Raw genomic sequence first — 19,076 nt, 5'->3', positions numbered from 1 at the left:
GAACCACCAACAGCAGCAAGGATATTACTGACCCAAAAATGGAAGCAAGAAGAACTACCAACATTAGAAGAATGAAGGATGAAATTAATGGACTACGCAGAATTAGACAAGCTAACAGGAAGGATCCGAGACCGGCGGAACCAGAGGTTTACCGAAGACTGGGCTAAATTTACTGAGTATTTGAAAAGTATTTGTGATGATCAAATTATGTTTGTAGGACTACAAGAAGTTCTGTGAGGAGTAATTTAAGAAATATTGTAAAAATGGAAAGGGAGAAATGATTTGTTAGAAAATGTAAAGGCAATATTAAGTTAAGAATTGCAGGAGAAATAATTAAGATGGAAGACTATCAGAGATGCTGAAGGAAGTCCAAATAAGGATATATGTGTAATAATTTGTGTGGTGTGTTTTTAAAATTTTTGTATGCTAAAAATTAATAAAAAAATATTTAAAGAAAAAGAGCAAAAAAAAAAAAAAGAGGGAAAGGAGATGGTGGAGCAACACTTCTTCAATCACTGGGCATCTCCATTTAAAAGGATCAGTAAGCAACTGGTGGAAAATACTTCTGCCCATCAGAATGGACAATACTGGATGAACATTCTGACCTGGTATAAGACATCTTCCTATGGCCCTTTCTAAAGTCTGGTTCATTTCTACTCATCAAGGTTTGTCAAGTCTTTGACAACTCCTGAGAGACACACAGCAGTTTTTGCTTTGGATGCAGAGAAACAAGGCTGTAGCAAGATGAGGCACGAGAAGGTGTCAGCTAGGAATGAGGGAGAACTTTGATTTAGTTCACATATAAAGGTGAATCTATCCGAGTTGGACTTTCTGAAGCAGTATGTGAACTCAAGAACAGCTGCCCTTCAAAATTTAGACTTAACCAAATTTTTTGGGGCAGTTCTGCAGCCAAACAATGTCTGCCAATGTGCACATATTAGGCAAAAGTGGACTAAAATGAATATATTAGTGAAAATAGCATGCAAAAATGTAGTCCTCCAGATATTAGCGGACTTCCATTGGCCCAAGCCAGCATGGGCAGTGGGTCAACTATGATGGAAGTTGTAATCTAGCAGTGTAAGCAGGGCCCTGGGTTCTTCACCCATAGATGTGTGACCATTTGGGTGGTAGCTGTATTTACAATTTATATCAATTTTGTGTGTGAGTTGATTCAGAAGCATCTTCACTCTTAAACTGAAGATACCGTACCTTGGTCTATATTTCAAGCCTGTGATGAACACCTGGGGGAGGGAGGAGGATTGTTCCCAAAAATATGGCCTTCTCCAAATTTTTTTATTTCTTTGCCTTTCTTAAAAACAGTACCACTGGTTGAATCACTCTGCTAAAAAAGAGTGCCACACATTTCTACTATCCAATAAGGCTGAAATTGCATACTGAAATTAAATATTAATGACAACATAATACAGTGAAGAAGAGATTTGAATAATCTCAATGCTTCTGAATAGCCAGCTGAGAACAAAACCACTTTTCTTCCAAGCTATTAAATGGATTGTGGTCATAGGATTGAAATAATAGTTTATAGGTTTATTTAATTTCCCCCTTTCTTCCTGCTCAGCAATTTTTGAAAGCTTTTTCCATTTTTGGATCATTTTGTAAATCAAACAAAAACACATTTACAGCAGGGACGCCAAGTGTCAGCCAGATGCGAACTGGAACTTCTTACAAAAGATGGGGCATGGGGTCAAGAGAATCCAGGAAAGCTGTTTTTAGAATGGGGAAAAAGCCATCTTATTTTACATAATACAATGAAATCTCCTAATACAATGTCAATCTGCTGTTGCTTCCACTTTTATTAAGACTTGAAAATAAGTGTAACTCCCCATCCTGCAACCACTTATCCAAAAAAATAGCTTTGCATGTTATGGTGTGTGTGTGTGTGTGTGTGTGTGAGTGAGAGAGAGAGAGAGAGAGAGATGTACTTCTGCAATGTCTCTTCTAGCACCAGATACCGTGGCCTTCCTCATATGCAGTGGCGTAGCGTGGGTTGTCAGCACCCGGGGCAAGGCAAGTAATTTGCGCCCCCTAACCCGTGGATTTTAGCAGGGGGCAGAGAGCTACGAGTGCGAGCGCGCGCCCCCCCAGATGTTGCGCCCGGTGCGGCCAGCCCCCCCTGCACCCCCCACGCTACGCCACTGCTCATATGTAGTCATATTTAGCTGTTCCAAGCAACGACAGTTTTCTATGGGGCTTAAAGGCAATTCCACCCAAGAGAAATCCTGGTCACGACAAATTAATTTAGTTGGGAAGCCTTCTTTCTGCAGGTTTGTTTATATTCACTGGCAAAAGTTCAAATAGCAATGCCAAGAAAACTTAAGTTTCCCCAATAAGCCTCAGCAGCAAAAAGGTACTATTAGCATCTGTAATAAAATTGTATAACTGTGCTGATTTTGCATAAGCATGGTGACTTGAATATTTTATTTAGTGACCCTGACATTTGATGAAGTTTATTGTCAGGTTTAAAAAAAAACGAAGAACAATTAACATGACTGTTCACTTGGAGTCAAATGGATATTGACTCCCACTTTACCACTTAAAGAAGCAGCAAAGAGATATTGAGAGGTTGCTGGAACATGAGGAAACAACAACAACTACTACCCAATTTAAATTTAATAACGCTACCTTGCAGTGCTTTCAAAATGTATTAGGCTCCTTTAATGTTTTCAGCCATGGCACCCAAGATTTGGAAGTCTGCCTGGCTTCGTCACTCTCCATTTTGATTCTCTCCATTTCTCATTTTGCCCACCTTAAATTCAGTTCTCTGCATTTCTGCAGCAATTTATGTTTGTTTGTTTAAAAAAAACAATCCTCATGAAAATTAATCAGCATTCCAGTGCAATTTTTTCCCAATAAACATGTTTGTATGTAGTTTTGATTAATGTGGACATGTCTGCAAGCTATTTCCCCTAATACGATGCATCTGTATATGTTATTTTCATGCATAGATTCGTTTCTATGGACACTTTCCGCTAAGATATGTATATTTTTTTGTTAAGCATTGTTTGTTTGGAGAACTACACGACAACATTATTTTGCTTTAATGTTTTGTGCTAACTGGCTTTCCCCAGATAATAATAGATCCTTGACAGTTGTGTTAGATGAGCACAAACAAAAATAGAATAATAAGGTCTATCGATTATTAGATTCTTCAGAGCTGTTATGAACCCAGACATTAAAAGCCCATTTAAAACAAAAACAAGGAAGAAGATAATTCTGCACGCTAATAATACAAAGAATATGCAAACTGATGTTTTTCAGCATAGGATTGGACCTGGTGAAAGCTATCTCTGTTAGGTTGAAAACAGTTTGCATCCTCCCCAAAGGATCCCCTGTGCTCCCTTACAGTGATGTTTTTATTTCTTCCAGATACTGGAAATTTTAAGCACATAAAAGCTTCTTTTCTGAGCCAAGGGAAGCAGAGTTTCAAATGTTTGATCAAAAACAGGTGCAAGCCTCCCTGCCTTAACAAAAGGCTTTCAGTCCACTGTGGATAAACCCTTGGCGGGGGTGAGGTGAGTGGAAGTTCAGTGCAAAAAAGAAAGAAAGAGAAAGGAATGCAATGTTAAATTTCGCATGTCAAAAGAGAGAATCAAGATTTCAGCAGCTAATTTGAGCAGTGCTTGACATTACTATTTTTAAAAAGTGTTTTAACTTAGGAGCAGCGTGTGTTTTGGAACACATAAATCCTCTTGTTTCCTGCAGACTCAGCCAGGCGCTCGCAGCTGAAGCACACAACTGTCCTTTTTGCAGCAGCGGGTTGGTTTATGCAGCCCTCATTGTGGCAAATAGAGCATCCAACTCGTTCCACATGAGCAGCAGAACCGGCAACTTTTCAGAATGGAGCTCCAAGCCTCCCCAGTGTAGCACACATCCACCATGTACAACATTGGTTTATAAGATGTACTGGCACTGGCCCCAGAACCCTTTGCATTGTGATGGAGCCAGGGGGTTGAGGTTGCACCTCTGAATTTCATCTTGATGTAGCCATGCTAGAAGTAGAGCCCAGATTTCCACACTATTTGTGGCATGGAAGATTCACTGTGCAACAACTGGAATCTGGTAGCGGTGCCCATTAAATAGTCACACAAATACCACGTCTGATGCTATGCCAAGTAAATCAGGAATGAAGAATCCGTGACCCCGATCTTATTTGACTCCAGTTTCCATCTGCCACAGCTGTCATGGCCCATGGTCAGGGCTGATAGGTTTTGTAATCCAGTGACAGATGGAGGGCCATAGGTTCCCCATCCCTGAAGCAAATTGTACATTATAATTTTGCAAACAAAATTAAGTTTGTGCTTTGTTCCAAGTCTGGTTTGTTTTTTTCGTTTTTTCTGCATAACCTGCTGCCAAATGTTCATTTGTTCTGTACAAGCTTTTGAAATTTGCCCACTAGTACTTTTCATTTATTTTTACCCTAGGATAAGCACACAGTTCTTCCATACAGCAATATCAACATATAGAGGATATTATTCTGACAGGTCACTCTTAATCTGACCTCCTTTCTATTTCAGTTACACTTGTCCTCTAGGAAATGAATCAGATCAGTATTACGAAATGGAAATTCACTTCTCTCTGGCACCAGGCAATCTGTTTTCAAGCTAAAATGGTCTCAGGCAAGACAGCTATTATCTGTCTGCAATCTGTGTTTCAGAGGTCAGTTAATCAAGGCGTAAAGGCAGGGTGAGGTATTCATAACTTTGATATTTCGTCCTTTGGACCTGGGCCTCATGAAAGCGTGATGGATAATGATGGCAAAAATTGTGGGGTTCACATATCCATCTACTGTGAAGCCCAAAATAAAGAGGCAGCTTTTAATGGCCTAGCAGAATGATGGACTTTTGCTTTCCTGTAAACAAATTAGAAGGAAATCCTTCCATCATACATCTCCCTGTCTTTGTGGAACTGGTAAAAGGAGTCGGTTGAGTGATATAATCAAGATACTGTCAGGGCCAGTGTTACCATCAGGCAGTCTGAAATGGTTGCCTCAGGCGGTGGAATCCTGGAAGGATCCAAGAGTGGTAGATTCTGCTGCTGCGCCTGCTGTTTCTGAAGCCTGCAGCCTTGGTGCCAGTTTTAGAGGCAGCCACGACAGCTATTTCTCCAGTTCCCTCTGGTGTTGAAGTGGCCACTGTCTCCAAAATGGCACCGGTACTTAGGCCTGGGACTTCTGCTCCAGCTGTGGCCATTCTCTGCCCCCAGCAACAGCACTGAAGATGGAGAACAGCAGCAGCTGGAGCAGAAGCAACGCAAAGACCAAGCCACAGCTTCTTCAGTGGCCTTCCGGCTTCCAGCTCATCTGATTGGTTCGCCTCTTGCTTTTGGCTCTTCTGATTGGGTCTGTTTTCCCAAGATTCCACCTATTTTGTGTTTGCTGCTGCCAGGAGCAACAAGGAATTACTTTTGTCTTTCCATTGTCTTGCTGCCATGCTGCTCTCCTGCAGCCATTTTGTTCCATTAATGTAAATTTTGCTGTCTGCTGGTTCTCAGCCAGCAGCACATGAGTTCAGTCTCCATATGAGACAAACTCACAATTTCTTCATGTAACTACCAAGTAAAGCCTGCCTTTCAGGGATCATATCGTGAACCGAAATGTGAGTAAACTTTTTGTTACTTTACTCAGAAAGACTTTTGTGTCTTTATTCTTTTAAGAGGGATCAAAGGGGACACCAGGAAATAATTTAACTAAGAGATTCAAACGAATCTGCAAACTAGCTTCCAGCTATATTAAGGGGAATTTGCTCTGCTACATCACTCACTAGCATGTGCGAAGGAAGGATAATATTTATTCAATAATTACCTGGACAGAATTACCTGGACTTCTTATTCTTGTGGTTCAGGGTGCAGTGCGTGTGTGCTCAGTTCTGTTGAAATGACAAAAACCATTTCTTTTTCCTCGGTTAATGTATTCCACAGCCAGAGCTACTAAGCTTGGTGGGGACAATTTAGCACCTGTTAAGTATTCAGTGTCCTCAGGTCAGGTTACATTATTTTTGTCAGCTTTATTGGGGGGAGGCGAGCTACAGAGTAGTGTGGATTGGAGTTGTTTTTTAGGAGTCTGTTTTTTCCAGATAAAGCCATTTTTCTTCCACACCATCGCCTCCATCTCACTAAATTGGCAGGGGGTGTGCCATTGTGTGGTTTGCCTCAGGTGCCAAAATGTCTTCAGCCAGCCCTGGATGCTGCTATGGGGCTCTTTGGTTGCAAGGATAACAGAATGCCAAGAAGACGAAAGAGTTGGGATGAAGAAGAAAAAACCCACCGGAGATCATTTATTCTCTCTGTTACTTTAAGATGAACTTTTACCACCAATCTTGATGAACGCAGCAGAAATCTGCTTGACTTTCAGTCCTCTGGTATTATAGACCTGGAGTTAGGAAGGTTGCATTTGGCTGCTTTGTTATGTTGTCTCTGCCAAGAAAGCACAATGCGTCTTGCAAAGCTGGGTGATGGCTCCTGATGCACAGCACTCCTGTCCTGATTTGTTTAGAAACAGGAACAGCCAAGCCCCAGGGGCCTGCAAAGAGGAGTTAAGTGCAGATGAGCTAAGGAGCTCCAGCAGGGTACAATGACATATTTAAGGTTCTGATACTATTCCAGTTCTTGCTTGAGGAAACCCAAACTACATTTGTAATGCCTATCTCCTTGAGGAACTTAAGAATGTGAGCCACGCAAATGAGAGGGTCACAGAACAATGAAAAAAGAAAGCCAGAATCAGTGCCCCTCCAGCCATCCTCTTCATTGTGCATTCATAATTATTTGTGCTCATGATGGTCTTGGAGAGGTCACACGCGATCCTGCTTTCAACATGGTTTGTACCTGCAAATATTTTGGGGCAGTCACACTGCTTTATATCCAATCATCAGTAGGTATCCCTAAACTTCCTGCTGAAATCTTAGAACTTTTTTAAAAAACAACAACAACCACCCCACAAATGTTCTGGTTTGTTTTCTTGTTGTGCTTGTGTTGCACTATTAGCCCCTCCAGAAGGGAAAGAAGCAAACAGAAGAGAGAGCAGGAAGAGAAGTGAAGACTGTTAATTGAAAGACCAAAGACAGAAACGGCTACATTGGTATCAACAGTTAATGGATACAGTTGACTCATTTATCCATGAAATTCACCATTGCCAAGTGATGTAGTGATGCGGAGTTGGGTCGTTGTGGGGTGGTTTAAGTGTTCATTAGTTGGTTGGATTAAGGTTGTTAGTTTTATGAGATAAGGAAAGATTTCTATGTCCTTTGACCCCTGAGGGATTGTCAGCCCACCCTCATGCCAATCACAGTACCCTGAAGCATTACTCATTTATTGGGTTGTTGTGGAAGGAGAACAACTACAGCAGTGGTTTTCAACCAGTGTGCTGTGGCACCCTAGGGTGCCTTAAGTAATAGTCAGGGGCGCCGCAAGCAGTCAGTGGTACGTCAGGTTAAGTACTTAATTTGTTCCGGAGGTCCGTTCTTAACCTGAAACTGTTCTTAACCTGAAGCACCACTTCAGCTAATGGGGCCTCCCGCTGCCGCCGCGCCGCCGGAGCACGATTTCTATTCTCATCCTGAAGCAAAGTTCTTAACCTGAGGTACTATTTCTGGGTTAGCAGAGTCTGTAACTTGAAGCGTATGTAACCTGAAGCGTATGTAACCTGAGGTACCACTGTACTGGCCTCTGTCCCTCTTTCCTTCCCTCCCTCTGATGCCCTCTTGCGTCTCTGCCTCCCAAAGGCTTGCACAGCTGTTTGTTGCAGCAGCACAGCTACAAGCTCCGTAGGCAAATGGTGCCTCTGGGGCTGACCAGTGGATGCTGGTTGCCAGGAACTGAGGTGGCCTCGGAGTAAGCAAGCAAGCGGGCGAGGGAGCCCAGCCCTTGCTGTTGGGAATGGGCAGATAAGTGGGAAGCCAGGCAAGCAGGCAGACAGGCGCTGTACTGGCTTTTCTTGGGCTTGCTGCATGGAAGGCCTGCCTGGGAGCTGAGTGCCTGGTGCTGAAGGGGAGCATTTCCACCATGCAGGCCCTCTGCTGCCACTGCTGCCTCCCCAGGTAAGGTACTGGCCTTTTGCTCACCTCTGGCCAGTCTTTGTTGTGCCACTAAGACTGGGGGCATCCTCTTCCCAAGCCCCTGTGGGAAAGTGTGAGGAGGCACCTCTCTTTGGAGCAGGGGGAGCAGCTCAGAGACCAGGGGTAGCAACAGCTACTGGCCAGAGGTCTCCCAAGGAGAGGGGAGAGGAGAAGAGGCTGAGGGAACACTCCACAAGGGAGGGTGTTCAAAAATGGGTGAGAGGCTGCCAGCTCTGCAAGCCAGGAGTGTGGCCCCACAGGGGTGCCGCAGAAAGAATGTTGTTGGTCAAGGGAGCCATGGACTCAAAAAGGTTGCTATCCTCTGAACTACAGGTTTGACTTATTGTGGGCAGTCTTTTTACAATCCACCAGCATCAAATGTCACTAGCCATCAGTGACATAGGCATTGTTAGGATTATTTGTGAGCTTCTTTTTTCTTATGCATATTTGAAGAAATTTAGGCCAAACAATATTAGGACACTTAATGGGAGCAGTTCAGCCATGCGGCAAGTTCATTGGAAACTGACATGATCATGTGTCATAAAAAAAACAATGATTGCTTGGCGCCAGTCATTCCATTTGATGTAAATTGCACTCAGTTTCAAAACATATCCATGCTTACTGTGATACACACACACACCACACACAAGTTAAATATTTATTGCTTTCTTTTAAACAGGTACTTTATTACACCCCTTTTATGCCAAAATGGCTTCAAAGCAGTTCTGGTAGTGTTGAGGGCCAATATAAGAAAGGGTAGAAGATGCAGGAATTCTGTGATGTTTTCAACCATGGGAGGAACATTCCAAACTTATTTTGAGAGGCACTTTGAGTCTGAAACCCAGACTGGATGTCTTCAGATGTTCATTGTCAAGTTGATAAACTAACAGGAGAAAGAAAGACCAAACATTGCCGTTGAAATATCCAATTTGTCAGAACTCTTGGGCCATAAATCTGACCAGCCTCTTCATATTCTGAATTTGTGACTACCAAAGTATGTATGTCTTGTGGAGGAGGCACTGCGGTCAAACAGGATGATAAAGGAGATCCTAAAGTAACATGTGTAAGATGAGAACTTCCCAGAATGGCAGAAATACAAGACCCTCTGGAACAGGGTCTTGGTGGTTAATTTAGCTTAAGGGAAACGGGAGCCCTCCCCATATTCTGTCACTTATTTGGTTTTAAACTATTTAAATGTTGAGGGCCATAGGCTTGGAGAGACATCCTCAAGTCAAATAATTACCCAGTGGAGGCCCTTCATTGGGTTTTCATTTGCTTATGCCAGTAGTAAAATGTGCCCATAAAAAAGTGGAAGAAGTGGGGAATCCTGCACTCAAATAGTTACCTTCTTCACTTTTGGGGACACGGGTGGCGCTGTGGGTTAAACCACAGAGCCTGGGACTTGCCGATCAGAAGGTCGGTGGTTCAAATCCCCGCGACGGGGTGAGCGCCCGTTGTTTGGTCCCTACTCCTGCCAACCTAGCAGTTCGAAAGCACGTCAAAGTGCAAGTAGATAAATAGGTACTGCTCCAGCGGGAAGGTAAACGGCGTTTCCGTGCACTGCTCTGGTTCACCAGAAGCAGCTTAGTCATGCTGGCCACATGACCCGGAAGCTGTACGCTGGCTCCCTCGGCCAATAAAGCGAGATGAGCACCGCAACCCCAGAGTCGGTCACGACTGGACCTAATGGTCAGGGGTCCCTTTACCTTTACACTTTTTACTTAAGGACATATGAGCTTTAGGATCTTGGGTACTTACATCACTTATATTCAGGTTAATGAAGTCTCTGTTTTTCACACTTAGTGCTTGGAACACTCCTGGGGAAAAAATCAACACGTGATGTTGATCTGATTCATACCAATATGTGGGGACAATGCAAAGTAAATGACCTGAGGCATTTAGTGGTACTCATACTTAAGAGTAAACCAACTGAAATTAATGAATATGACTAAGTTAGATCCTTTAATTTCAATAGGCCTACTCTGCAAAACGTAATTGGATGCAAGCTTTGGGGCCAAGATGCAGATTTGCATAAATTAGCATATGCACATTTTGTATGTATAAATGCCCTAACTTTCAGAGGGGAAAAACAACCTCTGGCTGTTAGGGCTTAATATGGGCTATCAAGAGAATTTCCTGGGCTCAGTTCACTGTATGTGGATTGGGCCTCCTATCCCCCCCCCCACGACTTAATAACAAGGACTGCTCTTTTGTATATATTAAAACAAAAAGAAGTGTCCTTCGGCAAATTAAGATGACAGGTGGGTGTACAGTGGTGCCCCGCAAGACGAATGCCTCGCAAGACGGAAAACCCACAAGACGAAAGGGTTTTCCGTCTGCAGAGGTGCTTCGCAAGACGAATTTCCCTATGGGCTTGCTTCTCAAGACGAAAAATGACGAAAATGTTCGGGGTTTTTTTTTGCTCCAAAACCCCTTATTTTGAATCGCTAAGCTGCTAAAAGCATTTTAGCAGCAAAACCGCTAATCCCCCCCCCTTAAAAAGCCGTTTTTAGCCCTTTTTTAGCCAATAGCGCTACTCCGTCAATGGGCTTGCTTCGCAAGACGAAAAAACCGCAAGACGAAAAGACCCGCGGAACGGATTCTTTTCGTCTTGCGAGGCACCACTGTAGTCTCACTGGCAATGTGCTTTGTAGTGTATTATGTGAGCACAGTTAAATACTAATACAGTGGTACCTCAGGTTAAGTACTTAATTTGTTCTGGAGGTCCGTACTTAACCTGAAACTGTTCTTAACCTGAAGCACAACTTTAGCTAATGGGGCCTCCTGCTGCTGCTGCACCACTGGAGCACGATTTCTGTTCTCATCCTGAAGCAAAGTTCTTAACCCGAGGTACTATTTCTGGGTTAGAGGAGTCTGTAACCTGACGTGTATGTAACCTGATGCGTATGTAACCTGAGGTAGCACTGTAACAATAATTGAAAACCCCCCACTAATGTTAAATATATGAAAGGGGGAAAGGGGCTATAGACTGGAAGCCAAGTAAAAAATATCTGGGGCTGAGACCCCCTGGGCCATCCCCCGTAAACACCTTGCCAATATGATCAGTATCTTACATAAAAACTCTGTTGCAGTAAATGTCAGAAACATGGTGAATGCTGACATTTACAGGTTAGTTTTAGGAGGCCCAATGAGTAATGACAGAAATATTAACATCACTGTGGCTTCCCCTCACCTCACATTTGTACCAATGACATGATAAAGTGTCGTTTACTAATAAGTGACATAAATAAAGGTGACATCCAAGCATTTACTGAAAGTACTAAATTGACCTTGAGCTTTACTGGGAAATGTCAGAATTTTCTGTCATTTTCCCTGCAACTCTTCAGATCTTAAGAACGACCGGTCATTGTTGGCATTCATCAAATGTCTCTCGCTTACTGCAGCAGTGGCAAACATGGCTGCTTAGCAGAGCACTTGCCCTTTCAGCTCATTATGGCACTGAGACACAAGATAAACGTGCTTTCAAACTAATAGTGCCGTAATTATGAAGCAGAATAGCAAATCCAACACTTGTAGGAAATGAACTGCTGCAAAACCAAATGATGAACAAAAACTGTGAAAGCAGTTAGGTGTTGGAAACCCACCTATTGTGTCTATCACATGTCAATGGGAATTAAAAAGCTTTCAAAGAGAACAAATAAAGATAAAAGAAGAAGATACTCACGGCTTGCATTTTCCAGGCGAATGAGGCAGTTTAAGAAGTCATCAAATTCAATCTGGTATTGATCATCAGAGTACCTCAGAACCATCAACTGCAGTAGATAATTATTGAGCTGAAACCCTTCAGGAAAGAGAAATTTGAGCTTCTTTAATAACTCACCGCAACTGCCACTCTTCCAGCAAGCCGTTTGAAAGCAACCAAGACAAAATATAGGACGCAGGATCTATGCATCCTGAGAACTGTGGTTTTAGTTTTTATATAAGCTTCCAGCCCTCGTGATTGTAAAGAATTGATTGGGTGAAACGGGGGGGGGGGGGGGGTAAATCTAGAGTTCTGAAAATGTAGATTTTAATGCCTTTTATGATTCCCTGTAGTTCCATATATAACTGTTACTTTAACCAGTCATCATAATCATTTCTTTTAATCTTTGATCTCAGCCAGCCAGTTCTGGTCAGAATTTCCATTGGAATCCTGATTCTTTAAAGTACATTCTGCAGCCACCTCAATCTTATTGACTTGATTTATTCTGAGCAAGGAGCTTGTTCAAAGGAAGTGTACAAAAAATCCTGACTATCCTGTCTTAAGTGAGCCCACAGCCCTATATTCATTTTCCTGGGAGTAAGCCCCACTGAAATCATGGGACTTAACTCTCGTCCCAAGTGCCACTTTGGGCCTGTATGCCTGCTTTTAACAGATGATCTAATAAGGACTCTTTCATATCACATCTAGTGAGGATGATCTTGAAAGGCTGCTGCTCACTCACTGTGTGGGCTCCCTGCCAGCAACACAGTTGCTCCTGTTCTCCAAGCCTCTCCTGCCAATTCTGCTACCTGAGTTCACCTACTGCCAAGGCCAGCCTTTGAGGAAAAAATTGGTACCTGCTGCTTTTAAAGCAAGACGAAGTTCGTAGGAAGACATGGTGCCAGAGTGGTCAGAATCAAAATGAAGGAAAATACCCTGAACAAATGAACAAAAAGAGAAAATTATTTGTAACCCCTCTGAGAAAGGAAGAGTTGATGGGTCACTTAATTGTTTCAAGACATCCAAATGCTCCTTTATATTTGGGCTTCATCAGCCTGTGTGCTCTGACTGGCTATTTAAAAATTCATTTCTTGCTGGTTGTATATTGTCCAACTTTTTCAGATCCAAAACTGGGACATGCGGCTTCTGGGACATGCTCCTGGGCACATCACGTAACCTGCATTCTCTAGCCTCAAAAAAGCACCTTTTCGGGGCTGGAGTGTGGCCCGAGATGACAGCACCCAAAATGGCCACTGAGATTTTGCAGGAAAAATGGGATGACCCTTTTTCCCCAGAGCACTTGGCAGGTCACCAGTGTTTTCTCCTCATCATGAATCAGCACTTTCATCTTACATGTTCCAATAGCAATATATTATGTTCAAGCAATGTCTTTTGCTAAAGATTTATTTTGCTTGGCCTCCTTCTGAGGAATATTTGTTCCGACATTTATTACCTTTAAAAAATCCTTTTTTTTGCTCAAGTTTTAAAAAAAATATTGCTAATGTTTCCTGTAAACTTTTTGTGGTTTGGCACAAAAGCAAACAAAGAATGTTTCCTAGAAACAGCTTTTTTATTTTTAAGAGCACTGATTTAATATGAAAGTTTTATGGGTCTTTAAAATTGCTTTGTAGTTACTTCAAAAATGCCTAACCAAACAACTGAGAAAACTATGACTCTATATTAACTTACAATCCACTTCTTCAGTTTGTCCCAGAAAATTTTGAACTCATTGAATTCGAGTTTCCCATTTCCACTGGCCTGATGCAGTCCACATTAAGGAAAACAATACTAGTTGTAAGGTAAAGGTAAAGGTACCCCTGCCCGTACGGGCCAGTCTTGACAGACTCTAGGGTTGTGCGCCCATCTCACTTAAGAGGCCGGGGCCAGCGCTGTCCGCAGACACTTCCGGGTCACGTGGCCAGCGTGACAAAGCCGCATCTGGCGAGCCAGCGCAGCACACGGAAACGCCATTTACCTTCCCGCCAGTAAGCGGTCCCTATTTATCTACTTGCACCCGGAGGTGCTTTTGAACTGCTAGGTTGGCAGGCGCTGGGACTGAACGACAGGAGTGCACCCCACCGCGGGGATTCGAACCGCCGACCATGCGATCGGCAAGCCCTAGGCGCTGAGGCTTTTACCCACAGCGCCACCCGCGTCCCCTAATACTAGTTGTGTCAAGTACCAAAACCAGCCTACATTTATTACTTTATTAATGCAGTTAAACATTTTGAACTAACAGCCTTGTCCTATCAGCATTAACTGCTGCAGAACACTATTACTGCATCAAGGACATGCTGCAGAAAACACATGCACAAAACCACCAGCCTAGACAGGCCCTGTTGCTAACATATAGTTATGTGTTGGGGTGGGGTGGGGTGTAGGCTGTATGCTTGAGCACCCTTCTAATTCCAGGATCCAGCCTAGATTCAATTCCTGGAATAGCTAGGCTAGCTTCCTGGTGAGGTCATGGACCATTAAAGTAACAAAGGAAGTAGCTCTGTACTAGAGCTGGTAGTTAGAAAGCAAAGGGCAGAGTTGAGAATTGCTTTATGTGAGCTAGAAGTGGGCAGGCTGCAGGCTGGGCAGCTGAGAGACAGAGCTACACCTGACCTGTTGGAATCCAAGGCTGTGGCTATGGAAGAAGCAATACTTTAGTGGGGTGTTGCTGCCGTGAGCCCCTCCATCGTAGGCTCAGGTTGTACATATGTGTAAATAAACCATATATCATAAAGACACCACAGTCTCCGCTGTCCCTCATTCCAAAGGAGACACGAATCCTGGGTAAGCACCTAGAACCCCTGGGATCTCACACGGCTTGGAGATTGAGGTGGCGTGCAACAATATAATGCAATACAATGTCACCAATGCCCTCTAAGTCTTCAAATAATTCAGTGAATGAAAACACACAACAGAACCCTTCATCCCCTTGTCCTGAGTTATTTAAATAAGCAACCAATCCTACTTGTAAATGATATTATGGTAGAATGTAAATGTTTGGAGATGCCAAACAATAAAAAAAACCTGGGCTGGGTCTGAATCACAAATATCCCAGTGCTCTTGAAGATGCTTTCGTGAATACAGTTTTCTTAAAGTTTATTTCTATAATTTTTATAAGAAAAGCTGCAAAGTCATTAGGACTTCCAAACCCATGCCCTGCTTAAGTTTTCCTCCGATGCACACCAACATATTTTTATATATTGGAAAAAGCAAAATCTTGTAGAGATTATTCTAAAACTTTGTAACAGCTTCACCGAAGGGAATTCCCACACTCGATTTTAAAGGATACATCCATTAGGGAAATGATGTTTCTACATGAGAGGAGAGTTACTTTCTTGAATTTGATGTTATTTGCTGCAAGAGAACAATCACTATCATAAAATCAAATTCACTGTTGTACAGCCCTTCTCTGCCACCCAAGGCTAAAAGAGCGCAGATCCATACTGTACATGGAAAGCACATTCAACGCACATGGCTTCCCCCAAAGAATCCCATGGACCATAGTTTTTGAAGGGTGTTGGGAATTGTAGCTCTACGAGGGTGAAACTACAGTTTCCAGGATTCTTGGGGAGAAGTCATGTGATTTAAATGTATGGTTACTAAGCAGAAAGGTGAACGTATGGAGTTTCCTTATGTAGAGCTGCAGTTTGGCAGATGCTTTCCAGGATTTCTTAAATATTTCATTTTTCAATTTTTAACAGTATTCTTATACATTTAAATCATTTTCATTTTTTTACATCTGAGATTACTTGAATCCACAGACTTCCCCCCAACCCCTACCTGTGGTTTCCAATATTTATCTCTTTCCCCCCCTATTGCATCCAATTACATTTTTCAAATTCATTTTATATCCTTTTTTAAACTTTAGTCTTATTACATTATAAGTGTTATAACAATCCTGCTAACGTTTTTAAATATATGCAGTGCTCTTTAAGGTACTATAAATTTCCCCCACCCTTTGCTACATTTCTTGTCATCTTGGTGTCTGATCTTCACGGTCATTTTCACTATTTTGGCATAGTCCATCGTCTTGGTTATCCATCCTTCCTTAGTTGGGACCTTCTTTTCCTTCCATTTCTTAAGGACTTAAGATGCTCTCCAGGATTTCAGATGGGTTTATCTCTTAGCCCTAATTAGAGATGCCGGGGATTGAACTTGGCACATTGTGCATGCAAAGCAGATATCGTACCGACTGAACGATGCCCCTTTCCTTTCGCTTAATATTGTGCACACTGTACGGGATTTCCCATCACTATGCGGCATAAGAAATAACTTGCCAATTGGGCTTTGACAGCACTTACTTTTTTTCAGTACGGCGTTCAAAACATATTCAAGTTCCTCTGCACTGATCTCCATGTCCTACAGTGGAAGAATTGAAGGCAGTTGGCAGGTTTGCGGGTTTAAAATGCAATCTACCCGTAATGTGCATTCATGGAAATCTGCTCTGAATCAGGACAATGCAGTCCAAATTAGGAACGCAGAAATTTATGCCAAATTAGCCCATTAGGGGATCTAGCTGAGTATTATCTATACACACAGCAGATCTGTAGGGTTCTAGACAAGGGTCTTTCTCAGCCCTACATAGAAACATTGGGGCTTGAGCATGGAGCCTTTGCATACAAAATGTGGTGTTCTGCCACTGAGCTGAGCCCTCCTGATCATCCAGAGTTCTGCTTGAATATGATTTTTTTTTGTTTGGATGTTGTTACCTGTCCTGCAATCTGTTGGAACAATGTCCGGAATTGCTTCTCTTCTTCTGTTTCTTCTTGGGGTGGAGTTGGTTCAGGAAGCTAAAACAATCCAAAGATTATTATTGGAGAAAAACAACAATGAGCGTATTTTAATGCTTCTGCTTACTGTCTTTGGGGTTGCACCTTGGAAAAAGAGGCATGTTGTTAACATTGGGTTTGATGGACTCAGTTTTTCTTTATTTTCACCTGGTGTTGCCATAATCTCGGATGCAACAAAACAATAACAAGTAACCTTAGTACAAAGTAATGCCTTTGAGTACGGTGATTGGCCCAATTATTAATTTAAATGTGGTGACATACCTCTGGCAGATCAATGTCAACATTTCCATCCATCTCCCTGTGAGAAACAAATGCAAATCCAAGTTTTTATATGATTTTCTATTTGGAACATTATAAAAAACAACAACCAGAGACAGTGTACTGTGTACAATGTAAATGTACCTCATGCTCGGTTCTTACATTATGGGGAAAGAGTGCTTGTAGGTCCTTATACCTCCATTACACACTGTTTCAGTAACGTAAGAATGTAGAAAGCTGGGAGTGATGCAATGGGAATTACCGCTCACCCCCTCCAAGAGGTGGGCGGGGTTTGCGACCCAGCATGGGGCTTCCTGGGACCACGGTGCCACCCACCTTGGTCACAGGGCTCAATGGGCTGCAGGCTGCGGGTGAGGCAAGGGCAGGAGTAAGGGCCCTTGCTCCTCGGTGCAGGCTCACAATTTTCTTTCTGAATGCACTGAAGTGCCTCCAGAGGAAGCGATCGTCTGTACACATTGGTTCATGTCCCAGGTTCTACAATTGCTAGCAACTTACTCTTTTAAAAAAGGATAGCTGGGGATTATGGCCCAATCACCAACCCACTCACAGACACATGAAGCTCCTCTACAAACATTTAGCAGGAGCTGGTTGCAAATGTAAACTTGAACTTGGAATTTTCCCATCAGATAGATGCAATACAGTGGTACCTCAAGTTAAGTACTTAATTCGTTCCGGAGGTCCGTTCTTAACCTGAAACTGTTCTTAACCTGAAGCACCACTTTAGCTAATGGGGCCTCTTGCTGCTGCCGCGCTGCCCCTGTGTGATTTCTGTTCTCATCCTGAAGCAAAGTTCTTAACCCGAGGTACTATTTCTGGGTTAGCAGAGTCTGTAACCTGAAGCGTATGTAACCTGAGGTACCACTGTACTTGGCGGTCGTACGTACTTCGCGACAGCTTTCTTCTCAGAAAAAATCCTCAGGCAGAAATCCGCCTCCTGGTGTGGCTCAAACGTGGTAGGGACAACAACGTAATCCCCGGGCGGCAGCGCAAATCGGTCGGAGACTTCCCTTAAGTTGATGTAGGTTTTGCTCCTGGCCTTGGATGCGTGGTAGCGGAAAAAATCCTTCGTCAACTGTTCGTCGTCACTGGGGCTCTGTGATTGGATTTCAGATTGACCCCATTATTCATCTGTTAGCTTGGCAGATATAACAGCATAAGAACATAAGGAGAGCCTGTCGGATAAGGCCAATGGACCATTGAGGTCAGCATCCTGTTCTCCCTGTGGCCAACCAGATGCCTTTGGAGAAGCCTGTCAGCAGGGCCTGAGTGCCAGAGCACTCTCCCCTCCAAGGTTTGGAGCACAAAATCACACCCATTAGAATGCTAACTCCAGATTCTGAAGCTGGTCTACTGCCCTTCCATTTCAGCCTCTGCCTTTGTGTATTGCCATGCATTTATATAGCAAAACGAATATCAAGTGTGGGTCTTCGGCGTTCTACTAAGTGGGATATATGCATGGGGAACAAGGTCAGCTTGTGTAAAAAGGTTTTTTCTCTCCCTCTCTTCTCCCTAAGAATCCTCTAAACATGTTCTGGGGGTTCCCCCAACTCTCTAGGGCAGACTTGGGGGGGGAGGAGTGAGGAGAGGCATGGAAAGACCCACTGCATGACCATATCTCATTCCATGCACATGACGACTTAGCTGAATCCTGAACTATACAGTTCAAAGCTAAATAGGAGACTGCTACATATTGTATTATTATTATCTGTTGCACCTATAGCCTGCCTTTCCTCCAGAGAGGAGCTCAAGGGGGCAAAAAGGCAGATCCCCCCCCCCATTTATTTCTGCCCTTCTTTTTGCAACAGCTGAAGTGTGAGGCTCTTCATGACCCAAAGGGTTATGAACTTAACCTTCATACTATGAATTAACTTTATGCCACATGAATCATCTTCTTCTGAATGGCCACTATAAGCTATTCTTTTTCACAACTGGGAAAATTAAAGAAGGGAATGCTTTTCCTGTACCAGGGCAAAGAGCATTCACACAGCCAGGGGTTTTTGGCAAGCTCCCCACCCACATTTCTGAGGGGTTTCCTATCTCGGTAGTGCAGTGCCAGTGCAGCAAGGAAGACAGTGCGCACCTGCAGCTATCAAACACACAGGACTGACAGGGACTCAAGTTTGGCTTGCAGATAAAAATAAGAACCACTAAAAACAAAGAAAAAGCAATCATTAAAAAACAATGAAACATTGATAGAATTAAGAAACACACACACAACGTATAGTGATGACGTGACTCAGC

The 19,076-nt window shown here is 43.1% G+C and overlaps 1 protein-coding gene and 1 long non-coding RNA gene across 4 annotated transcripts in view; one reads left to right on the top strand and one right to left on the bottom strand.

Moving 5' to 3' along the window:
- Positions 1-5,426: 5,426 nt before the first annotated feature.
- On the top strand, positions 5,427-8,861 carry LOC310674714. Its single transcript, XR_014509728.1, has 3 exons — positions 5,427-5,612; positions 6,997-7,090; positions 8,746-8,861. It is a non-coding gene; the product is annotated as an uncharacterized lncRNA (long non-coding RNA).
- CAPN9 (calpain 9) overlaps positions 8,552-19,076 on the bottom strand; it is a 26,118-nt gene continuing 15,593 nt past the window's right edge. For all 3 annotated transcript variants that reach the window (XM_083434098.1, XM_083434099.1, XM_083434100.1), the window contains exons 11-20: positions 17,720-17,928; positions 16,818-16,854; positions 16,476-16,556; positions 16,068-16,125; positions 15,056-15,120; positions 13,459-13,527; positions 12,627-12,705; positions 11,752-11,868; positions 9,825-9,883; positions 8,552-8,949 (exon numbers count right to left, since the gene is read on the bottom strand). In XM_083434098.1, the coding sequence (XP_083290224.1) occupies positions 8,923-8,949; positions 9,825-9,883; positions 11,752-11,868; positions 12,627-12,705; positions 13,459-13,527; positions 15,056-15,120; positions 16,068-16,125; positions 16,476-16,556; positions 16,818-16,854; positions 17,720-17,928 (801 nt within the window). In that variant the 3' untranslated portion in view covers positions 8,552-8,922. The remainder of the gene's footprint in view (positions 8,950-9,824; positions 9,884-11,751; positions 11,869-12,626; positions 12,706-13,458; positions 13,528-15,055; positions 15,121-16,067; positions 16,126-16,475; positions 16,557-16,817; positions 16,855-17,719; positions 17,929-19,076) is intronic.

Source organism: Podarcis tiliguerta (assembly GCF_965153285.1).
Source record: "Podarcis tiliguerta genome assembly, chromosome: 3".
NCBI classification, from domain to species: Eukaryota; Metazoa; Chordata; class Lepidosauria; order Squamata; family Lacertidae; genus Podarcis; species Podarcis tiliguerta.
The sequence above is the reverse complement of the archived record's forward strand: the minus strand, read 5'-3'. Positions and strand labels throughout refer to the sequence as shown.